This window comes from Rhinatrema bivittatum, chromosome 14, assembly GCF_901001135.1.
Source record: "Rhinatrema bivittatum chromosome 14, aRhiBiv1.1, whole genome shotgun sequence".
Taxonomy (NCBI): domain Eukaryota; kingdom Metazoa; phylum Chordata; class Amphibia; order Gymnophiona; family Rhinatrematidae; genus Rhinatrema; species Rhinatrema bivittatum.
The window spans coordinates 80,893,689-80,913,734 of NC_042628.1; the positions used below are offsets into that span (position 1 = coordinate 80,893,689).

General features: G+C 45.1%; 1 protein-coding gene across 1 annotated transcript in view; it reads left to right on the forward strand.

Annotated features, from left to right (window-relative positions):
* TOMM40 (translocase of outer mitochondrial membrane 40) overlaps positions 1-20,046 on the forward strand; it is a 53,249-nt gene that overhangs the window by 21,551 nt on the left and 11,652 nt on the right. The window contains exons 6-10 of the mRNA XM_029576344.1: positions 10,996-11,097; positions 11,351-11,456; positions 11,729-11,851; positions 11,967-12,043; positions 12,636-12,738. Coding sequence (XP_029432204.1) covers positions 10,996-11,097; positions 11,351-11,456; positions 11,729-11,851; positions 11,967-12,043; positions 12,636-12,738 — 511 coding nt within the window. The remainder of the gene's footprint in view (positions 1-10,995; positions 11,098-11,350; positions 11,457-11,728; positions 11,852-11,966; positions 12,044-12,635; positions 12,739-20,046) is intronic.

The window sequence follows — 20,046 nt, forward strand, 5'->3', positions numbered from 1 at the left end:
GGAAGAGGCTTGGTGGAAATAATTGAGTCTGTACGTGGAGCGGAGGGTAGAAAGGGGAGTATGAACTTGGAGATTGGGCAGAGCGTGGTTTGGCAGCTTGGGCTGGGCGAGGTGATATTTAATGCAGCAAGCCCGGGCCCTCTGGGTTTTTGTGTTGTCATGGCAACTGCCACAGAATCTCTTCTAGCGTGGCCTTTCGGGTTGATGGCGTGGCTGGACACGAACAACCCTGTAAGCTCCTTCCTCCGGTCAGTGCTGTTGTGGGTCGGACACCTCTGGCATCCTCCAGCTCTCTCCCTTGCTGAACAGCAGAGGAATGGTTTTGTTTTATTGCAGGATTAAATCAGTGGGGGGGGGGGGAACCTCTGAGATACTCTTCCCTCTGTTTGATCTTGCGAAGGGCCTAAAGGGTTCTGCTTCTGAGTTTCTAAAACAAGCAGTCAATACATTTTTCTGAGGGATGTATGCCTAAGCAATTGAAATGCCTGCATACTTTAATGTAATCCACTGTGGAGTGGCTGAGGAGAATATAAATCTATAGAAGAAAAGGCGCATTGCCTCCAGGACAAGCTTCCAAGCTGGGACCTTTAGAAGAAATGATTGAGCAATGTGTATTGGCACAGTTGGATGAAGTTCTGGGTGATGAACAATACGGGTTCAGGAAAGCACACAATACAGAGTTACTATTGCTTTCTCTGATGGATGCTTTATATATAAAACTGAACCATGGTGAAACAGGGAGATGAATTAAATTACACATGACCTCAAAGTAGGGTTGGGGTGAAGTTTTATCCTGCTTTAGGCTGTTTTTTTTATCGGACAAGGCAGCGTGACTACGTCTGGTGTACTGCAGAGCAATATTGGCGGTTTTATTTATTTATATATATTTGCATCCATGGGGAAAAATCTTATTTAGGTTTGATTTGTTTTATCTATGCTAATGACAGCTGTTTTTTTATCACTTCTGATAAGAATAGGTGCTTTCCTGACTTCTCTGTGTAAATATCTAAAACAACATTTTTATAACTGGCTAGGTAGTAGTGGATGCTCTTTAAATGTGCCTAAGACTTCATTGATGTAGGTGGGAAAGGATGGTTTAAATGCCTTGGAGTTTAATAGTTTGCATTTACCAATTGTTTTAGAAGCCAGAAATTTAGGATAAATTTTGGATTCTCTGTTGACTCTGAGAATTTGAAGAATAGGACTAAAATTGTATTTTATAAGCTAAAATTAAGACCTCTAGAGATGTTCTTCAGGCTTTCTTCTTTGGTCAGTTGACTATTGGGTTCTTTTAAGTCTCTGTTCAGCCAGGCCAGCCTGCCCCACAGGTTGTGCAAGGTACCAGCAGATGGAGACAGAGATTGACACTCCTCATATCGCCTTGTGCTGACACCAGCCTGCCTGCTGGTATTCTGTCTTCCACAAGGGATTCAAAGAATTATTCTCTGTTCATTAAAGCACAATACTCTCAGAGAAACTACTACTCTTACAATATATATGTTTATTCAAACCAAATGTATATAAACATCTGTCTAGACAATTAAAATCTAACTCACACATCCATCATTCATAGCAAGTTAAGACAACATATAACAGACATCGATACCGGTGCAGGGAGGCAGTGAAAGTTGCTTGTGCTCCCAATGCTTCATAGATGGGGGGGGGGGGGGTGAGTTTTTTTTGCATGCAGGGAGCTCGGGGGGTCTTTACTTATTTCTCCCAAAGGGATTGACAAGGGGTTCAGAGGAAGAGAGGTGTCCTCTTCCCCTGAGCCCTCAACCCTGGCAGAAGTCCAGCAGTGCCTTTGCCTTGGGATTGTCTTAAGGCCTGCACTGCTCTTCCCTTTCCTGGATTGAATTTTCCAGGCCTCTTGGCACGAAGCAGGAATTGGCTGCAACAGTTCTGCCTTTCTGTTTGTAAGAAAACATGTGATACCTGGAAATCGGCCAAACAGTCTCACCAGGAGGTGGAACCAGGGGAGGCTGCAGAGGATCCTTCTCTCTCTGGGAATTCTTTGGATGAATTTCGCTCATCTCCCTGTGGAAAAGATCCTGAGCCCTTAGAAGAAAGGGAGCTTCCTCCGGAAGGAGAGGCACAAAGAAGCACCATATTGCAGCTGTTCCTCAAGGAGGAGTTGCCTGACTTAATTGCCCAGTCCCTGCACACACTGCAGCTGGATGGGCACTGGAGCGCACACTGCAGCTGGATGGGGATGTAGGCACTGGAGCAGTTCAACAACATATTGTTACATATAGACAGTAATGAACCAGAGCACATAATCGTTACATCAAGACGCCCTCATGACTACCAAAAGTAACCCCGCCCCCCCCAAAGAGTGGGTGGGGGGAGAGTACCCTGGGTTCTCCCTTGTTACTCAGCTATGACTCCCTGAGTTCACCAATCCCAAGAAGGTTTCCAGACCATATAGTGATCCATTCTATCATTTAACACAATGGTCAGTTTCTCAAGGTTTGCAGTCTCTGCTACCTTTTGTTTTCCAACCTTCAACCACAGGTGATTGTTTCCAAAACTGAGCTCTATAGTAAGGCGAGCTGCGTGCAATAGGTGGCCACCCAGTTTACGACTGCCACGCATGTCAGATCTATTTGGCCATCATCCTATTAACTCCAGGGCAGGAGTTAAGACGAATGGCTGATTACAAATACGTTCAATATGGGACTGAACATGGCTGCACGCCCACCACATATGTATGTACGTTCCATCACGGCCCATCCTCTCCCACAGTCTCTTCCCCCTGCATAGGAGTGTAATATAACCAGTGTAATAATTTAAATAATAGTTCTTGACCTCTCCCACACACAGTTATCTTATGAGATCTTTTCCAAATTTGTTTCCAATCTTGACTCTCTCAGGTCATTCCCAATTCAGCGTTCCCGGTTCGGATCAGATCATTCGATATCTCACGCGCTCCAGCCTCGGCCTGTATTGAAACATATAGGACAGGTATTAAGTGCCTCACTCGTAGTTTACAACACACCACACCTTCCACCTCATTACACTTCTCCTGGATTGCTCTGACATTTAGGGTTTTTTTTTATCAATGTCTTTACATTGCTTACGTAAATACCTGGTAGAGGACAATATTTGAAATTCCTCCACCAAGTCTGTAAAAGGTTTTAACTGCCCATCCTCCACCAATTGACCTAAGTATTTTAAACTTCTCATACCCCATTCAAACATATCGGGTGAGAATGTACACTGTGAAAGCTGTGGGTTATCCCATAGAGGAATCATATATGAGTGAGAGCTCTCTGGCAGTTTTATGAGGTGTTGGTCCAGCCTCCAAACCCTTAAAGTATGTGCCACTATGTTATCTCGCATAGCAAACCTGAGGGTATTCGAAGTGGGAGGCCGCCAGACTGCACCCTCTGGCAGCCTGGGCAGCCTGCCTCTCCATGTCTAACCATGCTGGCGAAGGGTCAACCCCTCCCCATTCCCTCAAGCAAACCAGACAGGCCCAGTAGTACCACTTAAACTCCAGTAGCCCCGGACCTCCAAAATTCCTAAGTTTAATTCCGAATATTTCCTAGCGTGTAGCCAGATGGACTCGGGACCAGTGGGTTATGTGCTCTTCTGCTAGCAGATGGGAGACGGAGTCAGATTTCAAAGCTGACGTCACCCTAGATCCACCCCTGCAGAGACCTCAGCTCTTCAGTATCTCTCCGTCTCCTAGCAGATGTGGACGCTATCCCCACACTAGCACAGTGTTAGGAAACTACAGCAAAGAAGAAACATGTTTTTACCTGAAAGAAGATCGAGCCCCGCTCTCCTGCGGTGATACCTGAGGCTCCCTCCCCCAGTTGAGAATTCCTGAAGTGATTTTCGATCTCCCTCAGCGGTGGGCCTTGGTCCGGTAGCCGGTTCCTGGCGTGGACTTAGCTGAAAGGCAGCGGGTGCACAACGGAGCGCGGCAGTCAAGGTAAAGCCCTCTCCTCCCCCCACAGCTGGAGACCGTCCTGGCACACGACAGGTAAGCGCAGAGAACCAGGGAAGTAGAAAACTTTAAATTAAGGTCTCTGGGGCTCGGATTGCCGTCCCGATTCCGATTTTTCTTCCGGCGAGGTAAAAAGGGAGCACCGATCGGGTCGACCCCAGTGCAGGGGTCCAGACATGTGGAGACCATCGGGGGCGCCATCTTACGCGCAGGGGGTGTCTGCGCCATCTTCCCTTCTCGACCGGCGGTACGCGCGGGGCACGCCGAATGGCCTCCTGCTCTGCCCCCCCCCCCCCTTCCCGGGGCTAACATGGACCTAGGGGCCTTCTCCTGGTTGGGATTTTTCCAGGGACTGAAGCCTTCATTCAGGCGCAATCAGCCCCGGCTGCGACCCAAGTCCAGTCCCAGCCAGGAGCACCTGACCCCTGACCCTCCCGGCCCTGCTCGGGTGCCACGAGACCTGCCTCGCCAAGAATTTTACTGACAGGGACCCGGACGCCTCGGGCGATGATGGTGCTCACTGGAGGAAGGGGGATGAATTACCGGCCCTCGTTTCACAGACCTTGAAGACTTCTAGAGGTTTAATTAAAAAACCCCACAAATACAGGGGAGAATGGTTTATTAATGGTGTTCTTGTCAGTTGTCTACAGTTTGCTTTTGCATAAAATACTGGCAGGCAGGAGTCAGCACAGGGCTATGTGAGGAGTGACATCAGTGAGCCTGTTAATCTGTCTCCATCTGCTGGTAGGTTACACAACCTGTGTGAGATGAACTGGCCTGACTTCTCTAGAAGAGAGAAAATGATCAGGTAAGTACGAATTTCACCTTTGGGTGCACTAAATGATTCAAAACTCTGCCATCGCATTACTGTTAGGAATGTGCCCCACTGAACTCATTCTCTGTACTTTATCTGGCCCTATGAGGTCACAGTTACAATTTAAAATTGTGATAGTTATTTACAAATTACTTTATGTTGATACCTCTTGCACCTTGGCTGATGAGAGAAAGCTGTATGTTGTTAATCAGACATTACAATCCGCTGGTTTGTATCTCCTTAAGAACATAAGAAACTGCCATGCTGGGTCAGACCAAGGGTCCATCAAGCCCAGCATCCTGTTTCCAACAGAGGCCAATCCAGGCCACAAGAACCTGGCAATTACCCAAATACTAAGTCTATTCCATGTTACCATTGCTAATGGCAGTGGCTATTCTCTAAGTGAACTTAATAGCAGGTAATGGACTTCTCCTCCAAGAACTTATCCAATCCTTTTTTAAACACAGCTATACTAACTGCACTAACCACATCCTCTGGTAACAAATTCCAGAGTTTAATTGTGCGCTGAGTAAAAAAGAACTTTCTCCGATTAGTTTTAAATGTGCCCCATGCTAACTTCATGGAGTGCCCCCTAGTCTTTCTACTATCCGAAAGAGTAAATAACCGATTCACATCTACCCGTTCTAGACCTCTCATGATTTTAAACACCTCTATCATATCCCCCCTCATCCGTCTCTTCTCCAAGCTGAACAGCCCTAACCTCTTCAGCCTTTCCTCATAAAGGGAATGGAACAGCTCCCCTATCATTTTGGTTGTCCTTCTCTATACCTTCTCCATTGCAATTATATCTTTTTTGAGATTCGGTGACCAGAATTGTACACAGTATTCAAGGTGCGGTCTCACCATGAAGCGATACAGAGGCATTATGACATTTTCCGTTTTTTTAACCATTCCCTTCCTAATACTTCCTAACATTCTGTTTGCTTTTTTGACTGCTGCAGCACACTGAGCCGACGATTTTAAAGTATTATCCACTATGATGCCTAGATCTTTTTCCTGGGTGGTAGCTCCTAATATTTATTTTTATTTATATACCGGCAATCATGAAAACATATCTTGCTGGTTTACATAAAACGGGAGTGCATTATATACATAAAAACTAGAACTGTGGTGACCGAAGGTACAGTTACATTTAACAGGGGTAGCCGAACTTGGAGAAATAATATGGAACCTAACATCATGTAAGTACAGCAAGGGTTATTTTTCCCTATATGCAACACCTTGCACTTGTCCACATTAAACTTCATCTGCCATTTGGATGTCCAGTCTTGCAAGATCCTCCTATAATGTAGAACAATCTGCTTGTGATTTAACTACTCTGAATAATTTTGTATCATCCGCAAATTTGATAAACTCTCACTCATTGTGTTCCTTTCCAGATCATTTATAAATATATTGAAAAGCACCGGTCCAAGTACAGATCCCTGAGGCACTCCACTGTTTACCCTTTTCCACTGAGAAAATTGACCATTTAATCCTACTCTCTGTTTCCTGTCTTTTAACCAGTTTATAATCCACCAAAGGACATAGACATGACTTTTTCGTTTTCTTAGCCTCTCATGAGGGACTTTGTCAAACACCTTCTGAAAATCCAAATACACTCAGTTCGCCTTTATCCACATGTTTATTAACCCCTTCAAAAAAAATGAAACAAATTTATTAGGCAAGACTTCCCTTGGGTAAATCCATGTTGACTGTGTCCCATTAAATCATGTCTTTCTATATGCTCTACAATTTTGATCTTCAGAATAGTTTCCACTATTTTTCCCGGCACTGAAGTCAGGCTCACTGGTCTGTAGTTTCCTGGATTGCCCCTGGAGCCCTTTTTAAATATTGGAGTTACATTGGCCACCCTCCAGTCTTCAGGTACAATGGATGATTTTAATGATAGGTTACAAATTTTAACTAATAGGTCTGGAACTGCTATCTCCCCTACATCCTCTTTAGTAAACACGGAAGCAAAGAATTCATTTAGTCTTTCTGCAATGGCCTTATCTTCTTAAGAGCCTCTTTAACCCCTCAATCATCTAACTTCCAACCGACTCCCACACAGTTTTCTTGCTTCAGATATATTTAAAAAAAAAAAAATTTAACTTTTTGCCTCTACAGCCAACTTCATTTCAAATTCTCTCTCTTCACCTGTCTTATCAGTGTTTTACACTTACCTTGACAATGCTTATGTTTTATCCTATTTTCTTCAGATGGATCCTTCTTCCAATTTTTGAAGGATGTTTTTTTTGGCTGAAATAAAATAGCGTGGAATACATCTGGACTGCGGGTCTAGGATTGTATTTTTAATTCACATTTGTTAAGAGAATACCTTTTGAATCTTGTAAACCGTTGTGATGGCTTCACTGAATGACAGTATATAAAACTCAATAAATAAATAAATAAACAATGTCCAAGCCTGTTGAACACTTTTTTAAACTTTGCAGCTGCACCTTTCAGTTTTTTTCTATTTTCCTCATTTTATCAGTTTCCCTTTTGAAAGTTTAGTGTTAGAGCTGCAGATTTACTTATTGTCCCCCTTCCAGTTATTAGTTTAAATTTGATCATATTATGATCACTGTTGCCAAGTGGCCCCACCACCGTTACCTCCTCCTCCAAATCCTGTGTTCCACTAAGAATTAAATCTAAAATAGTTCCCTCTCTTGTTGGTTCCTGAACCAATTGCTCCATGAAACAGTCATTTATTACATCCAGGAACTTTGTCTCTAGCAAGACTTGGTGTTACTTTACCCAGTCAATATTGGGGTAATTGAAATCTCAAAACCAATACGTTACAAGCTACAATTTTTTATTTTTGTGCATTTATTTGTTTATGACTGTGGGACCATAACAACACCCGCGGTTTGTCGGCAGTAAGCCTGAGTCTAAACCGCAACGGGTCACATTTAATCATCGGTCCTTTGAAGTCCTACTTTTATTATTATCCAACGAGTTTTTTTCTTCTTTTTTATATTTTTATAAGATAAATGTGAGACGGTACTTCCCTTACTTGCCGATAGCGCTGCTGCGCTTTAGAGATCAAGTTGTTCAGGAGGATGTATTTATCCGTGAAGATGGCGTTACCATGCTTCGGGTCCAGAAGACACTTATGTGGTCCAGTCCGACGTATGTTTCGCACCAAGCTGCTTCAGGGACTGTTGTAGTATCTGAAATCTATTTTCCTGAACTTTGAAAGTGAGAGGTTTAAATTCCGTCATTTTCACACGGTACTGAATACCTTTTAAGAGTACAGTTAAAACAGGAAATATGGTCATTTTTACCACAATGCATGAATAATTACATTACTGTGTGTATGTATATATATATATATATATATATATATATATATATATATATATATATATATGCACATCCCTAAATGGATTTGAAAGCTAGAGCTTCAAAGCTCCAACTTACCACATTCTGCCGCCTGATCCTCTTGTCGGCGTTCTGCTGAGTTGCCGCGAGATCTGAGCTGATTATATGCAATTCACTATACTGCACCTGTGTGTTTGATTTGGCAGACGAGTGGATTCACATGAAGTGAATCCACTCTATTTCCTTATTGAGGCCACGAGGGGTCACTGTTTGTAATTGGAAAATCCAGCGTTGTTCACACTGTCGGAGCTGCTTAATCCTATCCCCTTTTCTCCAATGCGTTTTAATCACCTCTAAGATAGTCCATTTAATTTCAGAGAGCACATGATTGTGATCTTTAAAATGTGCTACAAGTGGTTCCTCAATTCGGCCTGTGTTTAGGCAACATTTGTGTTCTGTCAATCTGGTTCGAAATGGGCACTTGGTCATGCCCACGTAAATAAGTGGGCATGGACAAAATATAGCGTACACTACAAATGAAGTTCTGCACGTCGCTTGAGGCAAGGACACCGTCCGTCCGGATGGTAAATTAATAGTTGTCTGTGATGATTTTAGAGCACAATTGGTGCAAGTATTGACATTGTCAGTAATCTGTGGGGGTTCCTAAAAGCTGGAATGCACCACTTGGTCTTTAATGTTTCTACCCCGGGTGTATGCAATACGGATAGGTTCTTTGAATAATGGGTGGATTTCCTGCAGGATTGCCCAATGTCTTCTAATGGCTTTACTGATAAGTGGTGAGGCCAGTGTGTGCTTCATAACCAAGGTCTGCAGGTTCAAATCCTCATGTTTTGGTAAAAATAAAAAAGGGCTCATCGATAAGCTTTTAACACTGGATGGGGGGTATCCTCGTTGTAGGAATCTTTCTGCCAGTTCTTGAGCTTGTTTTTTTAAACTCAGAGTTATCCGTGCATATGCGTCGTATACGCATGAATTGACCCACTGGGAGATTTAATTTGAATGTGCTGGGGTGAAAGCTGTCAAATCTTAACAGATTGTTCCGATCATTGTGTTTGTGATACAGGGTGCCTGCTTGTAATCCCCTTCGTCTCTCCGAAATGTATCAACTTTAGTAATCTTAATCTCTTCTTTGAACTTCTCCATACTGCAAAATGTAGCATTAGATTTGTTTGACAATACTCTCCAAGAGTTTAAACACAATATGGAGAAGTTCAAAGAAGAGATTAAGATTACTAAAGTTGATACATTTCGGAGAGACGAAGGGGATTACAAGCAAGGGCCAATCTATCCATGGTTGAATCAGGACGCAAAGCCGAAAAAAGTAACTTTCAATCTATCAGACAACTCTTCAGGAAGTGACGAAGAGACCCCTTCGGAGGTGATTAAAACGCATTGGAGAAAAGGGGATAGGATTAAGCAGCTCCGACAGTGTGAACAACGCTGGATTTTCCAATTACAAACAGTGACCCCTCGTGGCCTCAATAAGGAAATAGAGTGGATTCACTTCATGTGAATCCACTCGTCTGCCAAATCAAACACACAGGTGCAGTATAGTGAATTGCATATAATCAGCTCAGATCTCGCGGCAACTCAGCAGAACGCCGACAAGAGGATCAGGCGGCAGAATGTGGTAAGTTGGAGCTTTGAAGCTCTAGCTTTCAAATCCATTTAGGGATGTGCATATATATATATATATATATATATATATATATATATATATATATATATATATATATATATATATATATATATATATACAGTAATGTAATTGTGCGAAATCAGACAAAGTATTCATGCATTGTGGTAAAAATGACCATATTTCCTGTTTTAACTGTACTCTTAAAAGGTATTCAGTACCGTGTGAAAATGACGGCATTTAAACCTCTCACTTTCAAAGTTCAGGAAAATAGATTTCAGATACTACAACAGTCCCTGAAGCAGCTTGGTGCGAAACATACATCGGACTGGACCACATAAGTGTCTTCTGGACCCGAAGCATGGTAACGCCATCTTCACGGATAAATACATCCTCCTGAACAACTTGATCTCTAAAGCGCAGCAGCGCTATCGGCAAGTAAGGGAAGTACCGTCTCACATTTATCTTATAAAAATATAAAAAAGAAGAAAAAAACTTGTTGGATAATAATAAAAGTAGGACTTCAAAGGACCGATGATTAAATGTGACCCGTTGTGGTTTAGACTCAGGCTTACTGCCGACAAACCGCGGGTGTTATGATGGTCCCACAGTCATAAACAAATAAATGCACAAAAATAAAAAATTGTAGCTTGTAACGTATTGGTTTTGAGAGTGTGGCTCATTGCACTTTGATAATCAACTGTTCATTCTATTGTGGTAATTGAAATCTCCCATTATTATTGCACTGACAAATTGTTCAGCTTCCCTGATTTCTCTTAGCATTTCATCCTCTATTTTATCACTCTTGCCAGGTGGACGGTAGTATACTCCTATCACTATACTCTTATCCAACACACAAGGGATTTCTACCCATATACATTCTACTGAGCATTTACTCTCTTGTATGATCTTTATCCTGTTGTACTCTATACCCTCCCGGACATAAAGTCCCACACCCCCGCCAAGTTGATCCTCCCTATCATTGTGATATAATTTGTACCGTGATAAAGCACTGTCCCATTGGCTATTCTCTTTCCACCAGGTCTCTGTGATGCCAATTATGTTAATCTCATCATTTACTGATGGTTGCAGCCCTTAGGCTGCTGCCCCCTCCAGCCAACCGCCCTGTGCAAGTGCATTGCTTGCATTGTTGGTTGGGCTTTGTATGTGAGTGTTTCTAAATAGAGCAATTTTTACACAAGTTTAAATATTTGTGCTTTTCTTTTTGTATTTTATATTTAGGCATTTCCTATTCTAGTTGGTGACATGGACAATAGTGGCAGCCTCAATGCACAGATTATCCACCAGTTGGCAAATAATGTCAGGTCAAAGGTTGCCTTCCAGGTAAGCTCCTCCAAGATACCATAGTAGTGATTCTGTTGAGACCAATGTGCCCGGGAACAAGCTTTCCCTATTCTTTCTACTGTGGTGACACAGGGATTAAAAGGGTTTTATATGGGTTACATGAAATAGCTGATCTCTAGGTATGCAAGTCCATATATGCTTTGGCTCTAACATGCTGACACTTTCACTAATCATCTAATTCCTGCCCCAGTTTCCTCTGCCATTGTCTTAGAATCTGGTTTTCCCATTTCAGACGCAACAATCCAAATTTGTGAACTGGCAGGTTGATGCAGAATATAGAGGGGAGGATTTCACTGGAGCCGTCACCTTCGGAAACCCGGATATCCTCACAGGATCAGGTAGAAACAAGGACATCTCCCCCCCGCCCCCCCATGCTACAACAAGACTCTCTCCCTGAACCTGCAAAGAAACATAAAAACTGGAAATTCTCTCCACTCTATTTCCTAATCCCTCATTAACTTGAAGTTTTGGCTTCCGCTCTCTTGCAGAGAGAAGCACGGAGCTGGGATGCACTATCCTTCTAAGGGATTTATTTGTTTTTATTTCTGACGGACATTTGGAGCTTGCCTCTTCCTGATACAGATAAGCATGTACACGTCTCTGTTTTCAGGTATCTTGGTGACGCACTATCTGCAGAGTGTCACGCCCAGCCTGGCTCTGGGAGGGGAGCTGGTTTACCATCGACGTCCTGGAGAGGAAGGGTCGGTCATGTCTCTAGCAGGAAGGTACACAGGTATGCAACATGTGCATGTCCCAGTTCTGCCTGCACAGACTCCCCTGCCCATATGCAAGCTTCAGACATTTCGTGCCGGCATTAATTCATGTCCTTTTTAACCATCTCTTCTCAGCCCCAAACTGGATAGGAACCCTGACTCTGGGGCAGGCGGGAGCTCACGCCACGTATTACCACAAAGCTAACGAGCAGGTAACCAGCTTCATGTCTTCTCATGATGTAAAGATAGGGCAGAAAGCCCTTGTTGAAATATCACACCTTTTCTTTAGAATTTTAAATTAGCGCAGAAGGGGCTGTGGGGCTCCTGTCTGCTGTTCCGGCTTTGGGAAGGTAATTTTAAAGGGATTTCAAGTTAAAGCAGTATTTTACCTGCAGAAATGACTGTCTAGAAAATGTGTGCCACGGGGGCGCGCGTAAAAGTATGCGCGCACGGGCGCGCGTAAATTCTTTTGCCAAAACTGTGCACACCTAATAGGTGTAATTATATGTCCATAGCTTTGGGATAATTTTCAAAGCGCATTTATGTGCATACATTTGCTTTGAAATTCGGTGTAACTTACTATGCACATATTTGCTGAGCAATGTTAGGAAATGACCCCTACCTCGTTAGCTACGTTAACGGCATTGTGTAGGGGAAGGGGGATGTGCAATGGTTCATCGTTTTTTCTTTTTTTTTTCTTCTAGTACTGGGGTGCAGGCTTGGTGTCCTGCATGAAGTAGTCACCACTGAGCTGTGGGCTTGATGCACTTTGTGCAGTGGATTATCTCTTTCCTCTTCTTCCAGTTGCAGGTTGGGGTAGAGTTTGAAGCCAGCACGCGGATGCAGGACACCAGTGTCTCATTTGGTTATCAGCTAGATTTACCCAAAGCTCATCTTCTCTTTAAAGGTAGGGCCTTTATTAGTTGCTCAAATACGAACATGAGTGTCCTGTTTTCTTGTGCTCCCCGGTATTCAAAGTCAATGGATGCTGGCCCTCAGGGAGTGCAATTGACCAGCAGCATTGAAAGTAGGAAGTGATTTTATTTTCTGCTTGGGTTCTCCCTTCCTTCTTTCCAAGTCCTTTCTCAGTCTTTGATTGGTTGGCAGTAAGGATGGGCCGAGGTGGCACTGGGCCTGCATCGTTTAAAAAATAAAATAAATCGACATTGTTTTTAGCCCTCCACCAAGGAATGTTAATCTATTGGCTTATTCCTCCCCGGGGCTCTCTGTGAGGTGATCACTTTGTTGAGCCCTTCTTGTTCCTGGGTACCTCAGGGACAGCTCAATAAGGAGATCTTGGTTCTAGTTGGCTCTGGAAATGTGTACTCCAGCTTAAACCCATTTCAGGAGCTGAGCTGTAGGGTGCACACCTTTCCCCTGCTGGACCACAATCAGATTGGAGTATTATTTTATTTAACACTTTTATATACCGAGGTTCTAGGTAACAAAGTTACTAATCACTTCGGTTTTACATACAACATTGAAATGACTTAAACGTGAGTCTTACAGAGAACAGGGAAATGAAGAACTAGGATATAACTCAGTAGGCCTTTTTCTTTGTTTTTATTTTTTGTTTTTAGAATTTTTTAAGCTCTTTGTAGTCTTCATTTCTTCTCCCTGCACCTGAGTTAAGTAAAGAGAATTAGGTTCTTAGTTCATAAAGAAAGCAAATAAAACTAGCATAGGGATTTGAAATGAATTGTATTTTTTGTTTTATCTTTTACTCTATTTTAACTACTTGATTTTTAACTATTTAATTTGTTTAAAGAAAGATGGAAAGTAATTAGTGCATGTTCTATGTGCAACTATTTGATTTTTATTTTACTTTTAGTTGTTTGTTTTATTTGATTATGTAAACAGCTTTGATCAATTATGTAATTGCTAAAACAGTATAGAAATAATATAAATAAATATAGCAAATTAAAAGCAAGCTCCCCTTAGAGCAAGAAGCTGGATCCTTGTGCCTACCACAAATCCCATTGATTACTTCAGAGTGAGGAGGCCCTTTTTTGACAAGGGAGATAACAAGACATCTGATCTGATCCCTGCACCAATACCTGTCTATAATATTGTGTAGTGGCTGAAACAGCATGCTTGAAGTGAACCCTTCTTTTTTGTAAGAATCTCCTCGCTTGACAGCTGCCAAATGTTCTGAAAGACCTAGATCTCCTGATTCCTCTCACAACTCAAATATCTGCAACCCCAGAAATGCATCAGACATAGCACCTTCCTCAGAGGTCTCCAGTGGAATCTTGCAGGAAACAGAAAAACTTATAAAGGAGTATGTAAAGAACATAGAACCTGCCATACTGGGTCAGACCAAGGGTCCATCAAGCCCAGCATCCTGTTTCCAACAGAGGCCAAAACCAGGCCATAAGAACCTGGCAAGTACCCAAATACTAAGTCTATCCCATGTACTGTTGCTAGTAATAGCAGTGGCTATTTTCTAAGTCAACTTAATTAATAGCAGGTAATGGACTTCTCCAAGAACTTATCCAATCCTTTTTTAAACACAGCTACACTAACTGCACTAACCACATCCTCTGGCAACAAATTCCAGAGCTTTATTGTGCGTTGAGTGAAATAGAACTTTCTCCGATTAGTTTTAAATTTGCCACATGCTAACTTCATGGAGTGCCCCCTAGTCTTTCTATTATCTGAAAGTGTAAATAACCGATTCACATCTACCCGTTCTAGACCTCTCATGATCTTAAACACCTCCATCATATCCCCCCTCAGCCGTCTCTTCTCCAAGCTGAACAGTCCTAACCTCTTTAGTCTTCCCTCATAGAGGAGCTGTTCCATCCCCTTTATCATTTTGGTTGCCCTTTTCTGTACCTTCTCCATCACAATTATATCTTTTTTGAGATGCGGTGACCGGAATTGTACACAGTATTCAAGGTGCGGTCTCACCATGGAGCGATATAGAGGCATTATGACATTTTCCATTTTCCCTGTACATACCTGGATCAGTCCAGACTGCTGGGTTTTGCCTCCCTCCCAGCAGATGGAGACAGAAAAACTTGTAGCGCACCCCTCTTAGGCTGGTGTGCTTCCTGCATCTCCTGAGTATTTTTGTCTCCAGCAGATGAAGGTGGTGCAAAACCTGTGGTCTTCGCCTTTTTTTGAGGTGTTAGCAAATCTCTCTTAATTCTTAAATTCGAGATCAAGCAAGGCAACAGGAGCAACCTCCCAGGGGGTAGGTAGGGGGAAGGCACCTCTGATCGATTGCTTAAGTCCCACGGGGCTGTTAAACGTCAGGGCAGGCAGGCCGACCCATTCCTGCTGAGTGCGGGAATGGTGACCATCTTGGAAACAATTGCCGACGCACGGACAAGAACGTTTGGGGGAGGGGATCTCCTGCTCAAACTTTCACTGGTCCCCAGCAGTCCTGAGGACCTGCAGGATCAGTCCCAGGATGTTTCGGATGGGGAGCCCGATCCCCCTGGCTGGGTGGGGGGCAGTCCTGACGCCTTTTCCTTAGTCTTTGTGCTTTTAATGCACAAAGCATTCCTGGCTACTCAGCCCAACAGAGGGGAGTCTCTGCGCAAGGGAAACCTGAAGGGCCCCTGAGTAAAGTTCCTAAATGTCAGGAGTCCCCGGGGAGTCATCTTTGGGTCAAGAGGTTTCGGGGCTCTTCTCTTCCTGGAGATGGGACCCCTATCCCGGCCGCCGTGGGCGCTGGTCCTTCGGATGTGTTATCAGTCCCTCTGCCTCTCCCTGGAGGGGGACCCGGACGAAGACCTGGGCAAGGCGGCGCCTTTGGAGGGTGATGATCCTAAAGTGGTTCGCCTGTTTCACAGGGAGGAATTGGACCCGCTCATTCCGTGGGTCTTGGAAGAGCTCGGCGTGGAGCTTCCTCAAGAAGTCCTTCCCTAGGATTCAGTGGATCCGGTCCTGGCGAGGCCCATCCAAGACTTTTCCTTTTCATCCCATGCTTCAACAATTGATGACATGGAGTGGGATGTACCGGAGGCAGACCTCAGAGTGGGATGGGCGATGGACAAGCTTTATCCATTGCCTGAAGAGACCTTAGAGCTCCTGAGGTCTTCCCAAGGTGGACGCTTCCGTGTCGGCGGTCACGAAGCAGACCACGATCCCAGAGGCAGGAACGGTGGCCCTTAAGACCTCCAAGATAGGAAAGCTCTAAGTTCTTCTAAAAAGGATTTTTGAGGTTTCAACTCTCGGTATCCATGCAGCTGTTTGCAGTAGCTTTATGCTCTGGGTGAGCCTACGCTGAGTTCAGCAGTTAACTTCCAAGGTCCTCCCGCCTCAGGAGTCCACGCAAGCGGAGCGCTTGAAGGAGGCGGATGCCTTATATGACCACCTGCGTACTTCCTCCAGGACCATGGCGTCGGCAGTCTAAGCCAGGAGGCTCCTATGGCTATGCAACTAGTCGTCCGATGTCTCTTCCAAGGCCCAGTTTAGTGCTTTGCCCTTTAAGGGGACGTTTCTCTTTGGTGAAGACTTGGAGCAGTTGATCAAGTCGCTGGGGGGAGAACAAGGTTCACAGGCTTCTGGAAGAAAGCCTAAACCTTCGAGAGGCTTCTCGCCGGCCCGCTCTTGTTTTCAGGTATAGTGGAGGTTCCGGCAGAGCAGGGCGCCGGTTTTGGGTCAGAGGCAGTCCGTGGGCAGGTCGCAAGCCTGGTCTTATTCCTTTCAGGGCTGGAGACCCGCTCGTGACGGTACCAGTTCCGCACTGCTTGGAGCCAAGTCCACTCAATGAGATGTGGTAGGCCCATTCCTCGGTTCCCCGGGTGGGAAGGGACGGATGTCTGGTTCTACGAGGAATGGGTCAACATAACCTCTGACCAGTGTGTTGTAAATGTCATAAAACATGGCTATACGCGTTGGAATTTGCTCGGCCTCTCCAAGACCTCTTTCTAGTCTCCCCTTGCGGATCTCGCATGAAAAGAACATATCATACGACAGGACCCTCGACCGGCTGATTTGTCTGGGAGCTATAGTCCCCGTTCCCTGGGCAGAGTGGTCGATGGGACGCCAACGCCATCTATTTCATCATCCCAAAAAAGGATGGTCCTTCCGGCCGATCCTAGACCTGAAGAAGGTGAAACAGAGCCCTCAAGGTTCCATGTTTCCGGATGGAGACCCCGCATTCAGTCAGTGGCGGTCCGAGGCAGCGAGTTCTTGGCTTCCCTGGACTTGACGGAAGCATATTTACACATAGCCATTCACAGGGATCACCAGAAGTTCCTTCTGTTCATGATACTCAGCAGGCGTTTCCAATTTTGTGCCCTGCCGTTCGGTCTGGCGATGGCGCCTCGCACGTTCACCAAGGGTAATGGTGGTCATGGCAGCAGCTCTTCGGAGGGAGGGTGTACTGGTTCACCCGTATCTGGATGACGGGCTAATCCCAGCGAAGTCAAAAGTCCTTTGCGAGGCAGCGGTCACCGGGGTCATAAGTCTCCTGAATCCCTAGAATGGGTCGTCAATCAGACCAAGAGCAACCTTCTCTCATATCAGGTGCTGAGTGTCTTGGGAGCCAGGTTTGACACACATGTGGGGAAAGTGTTCCTCCAGGCAGACCGGATCTCCAAATTGATGCAGCAGGTCCAGCGTCTTTTGTCACTTCCTCTCCCCAAGGTCTGGGACTATTTGCAGGTCCTCTGTTCCATGGTGTCCACCCTGGAGTTAGTCCCACGGGCATTTGCTCATGAGACCATTACAGAGAGTTACTTTCCCGTTGGGATCCGAAGTTTGAGAAGATTCAGGTCCCATTACCATTCAGAGTCCGCCAGATCCAGTCTTGCTGGTGGCTGATTCCGGAGCACTTGGGTCGTGGAGTGGACCTCGAGGTCCCTCAATGGGTGGTAGTAACCACGGATGCCAGTCCTCCTCCGGTTGGGGAGCGGTCTGCCAGTCGCAGGCAGTCCAAGGACAATGGGTCGTCGTCTGAGGCGATCTGGTCTACTAATCACCTGGAAACAAGAGCAGATCGTTTAGCACTACAGCTCTTTGTACCGATGGTGTGCAACCGGGCTGTCCGAGTCTTGTCCGACAAACGATGAAGGTGGCCTACATCAACTGTCAGGGCAGCACCAAGAGTCAGCCAGTTGCTGCCAAAGCGAAACAACTCATGGACTGGGCGGAGAGGCATCTCTGCCTTCTGGCAGCATCACACATTGTGGGAACAAACAACATACAAATGGATTACCTGAGTCTGCAGAGGATCAATCCCGGAGAGTGGGAACTCTCCGAGGCGATGGACCTCATCGCTCGCAGATGGGGTCTCCCCCATCTGGATTTGATGGCAACTCAAAGGAATGCCAAGACTTCTCGTTTCTTCAGTCGCAGAAGGGAACATGGAGCGGAAGAGGTTGATGCATTGGTGCTTCCGTGGCTGACCATGGTACTCCTCTATGCCTTCCCTCCATGGCCTCTGGTCGGCAAGATTCTTTGCCTGATAGAGGTCCATTCACGGAAAGTAATCCTGGTGGCTCTGGAGTGGCCTCTGTGCCCGTGGTTCTCGGACCTAGTCAATCTGGCAGTGGACGGTCCCCTGAGGTTAGGTCATCTTCTGAATTTACTGCTTCAAGGCCCTATATTTTTCAATCAGGCGGATCGCTTTTGTCTAGCTGCCTGGCTTTTGAAAGGAGGCAATTGAGAAAGAGAAGTTATCAGGAGGACGTGATTACTTCTGCAAGCTCGAAAGCCCTCTACCTCGTTGACTTATGTTAGGGTATGGAAGGTATTCGAGTTATGGTGCAGGGAGCAGGGCATTCTTCCCCGTCTGTCCTCGGTGGCACAGATTCTGGTGTTCTTACAGAAAGGGTTGTCCTTCAATTCCCTTAGGGTCCAAGTTGCAGCCTTGGGGTGTCTCCTAGGCAAGGTTCACGGTAGGACTCTGGCGTCGCATCCGGATGTCATGCACTTTCTTTGGGGGGGGGGCGAAGCATTTGAATCCTCTGGTCCGTCCTGTTTGTCCATCCTGGAGCCTTAATTTGGTGCTTAGGGTCTTGTGTGAAGCTCCTTTTGAACTCCTTAAGCGGGCTACTTTAAGGACCTCACTTTGAAGACTGTGTTTCTGGTGGCTAATTGCTCAGCTCGCAGGGTGGCCGAGCTTCAAGCCCTTTCTTGCAGGGAGCCTTTTTTGCACATTTCCTGATTCTGGGGTCTCTTAGGACGGTTCCATGCTTTTATCAAAGATGGTCTCGTCCTATTTGAAACAGTCAGTGGAGCTTCCGGCCTTTTCTCATATCTATTCAGAGGCGCCGCATGCTAGGGAGTTTAAGCGTTGGATGTTAGAAGGGTTCTGTTGCACTATCTGGAGGTCACCAATTCTTTCCGGGTTTCGGAACATCTGTTCGTCTTGTGAAATGGCGCTAAAAAAGGGGCACCAAGTGTCCAAGGTGACTATTGCCAGATGGTTGCAAGAGGCTATTTCTTCTGCTTACATTTGTCGTAGCCGGCCTAACCCTGAGATGTTGAAGGCACACTCGTTGCGCTCAGGCCGCTTCATGGGCTGAGTGTTAGTTTCGCCGCAAGAAATCTGCAGGGTGTCAGCTTGGAAGACGTTACACGCTTTTGCTCATCACTACCGTTTGGATGTCCAAACTCCGGACGTCAACAGCTTTGGCAGCGGTGGTGTTCGAGTTGGACTCTGAAAGTCCCACCCTGCGTAGGGAAGCTTGGGTACATCCCAGCAGTCTGGACTAATCCAGGTACGTACAGGGAAAGGAAAATTGGTTCTTACCTGCTAATTTTCGTTCCTGTAGTACCACTGATCCTCCCTTTAAGAAGGTTTATCACTTAGTTTCTTCTTGAGAGTCTGGTCTGATGATTGTTTTTTGCTGAAGAAAACAGAAGAAGGCTACATGTTTATTTCTTCTTCCGCTTTTTTTAACTTTTTCGTTAGCCAGTTCAACAGTTCCCTGTTTTGTCTCTTGCTTGATCTGCAATTTTTTTTGTCGTTTTCTGCTTTGATACTGTTTATACCAAGGAGATGCAGGTGGCACCAGGCTAAGAGGGGGTGTTCTACACGTTTTTCTCTCTCCATCTGCTGGAAAGGGGGCAAAACCCAGCAATCTGGGACTGATACGTGGTAGTACAGGAATGAAAATTAGCAAGTAACTATTCTGCTTTTTCTGTTTTTTTAAGGTGCATGAACTACAGCCCTTTTGTCCCTCCCAACGCAGCCTTTGGGGCAAAACACTGTGTCCGTGTTGGGACTTTTTTTTTTTAAACTATATTATAT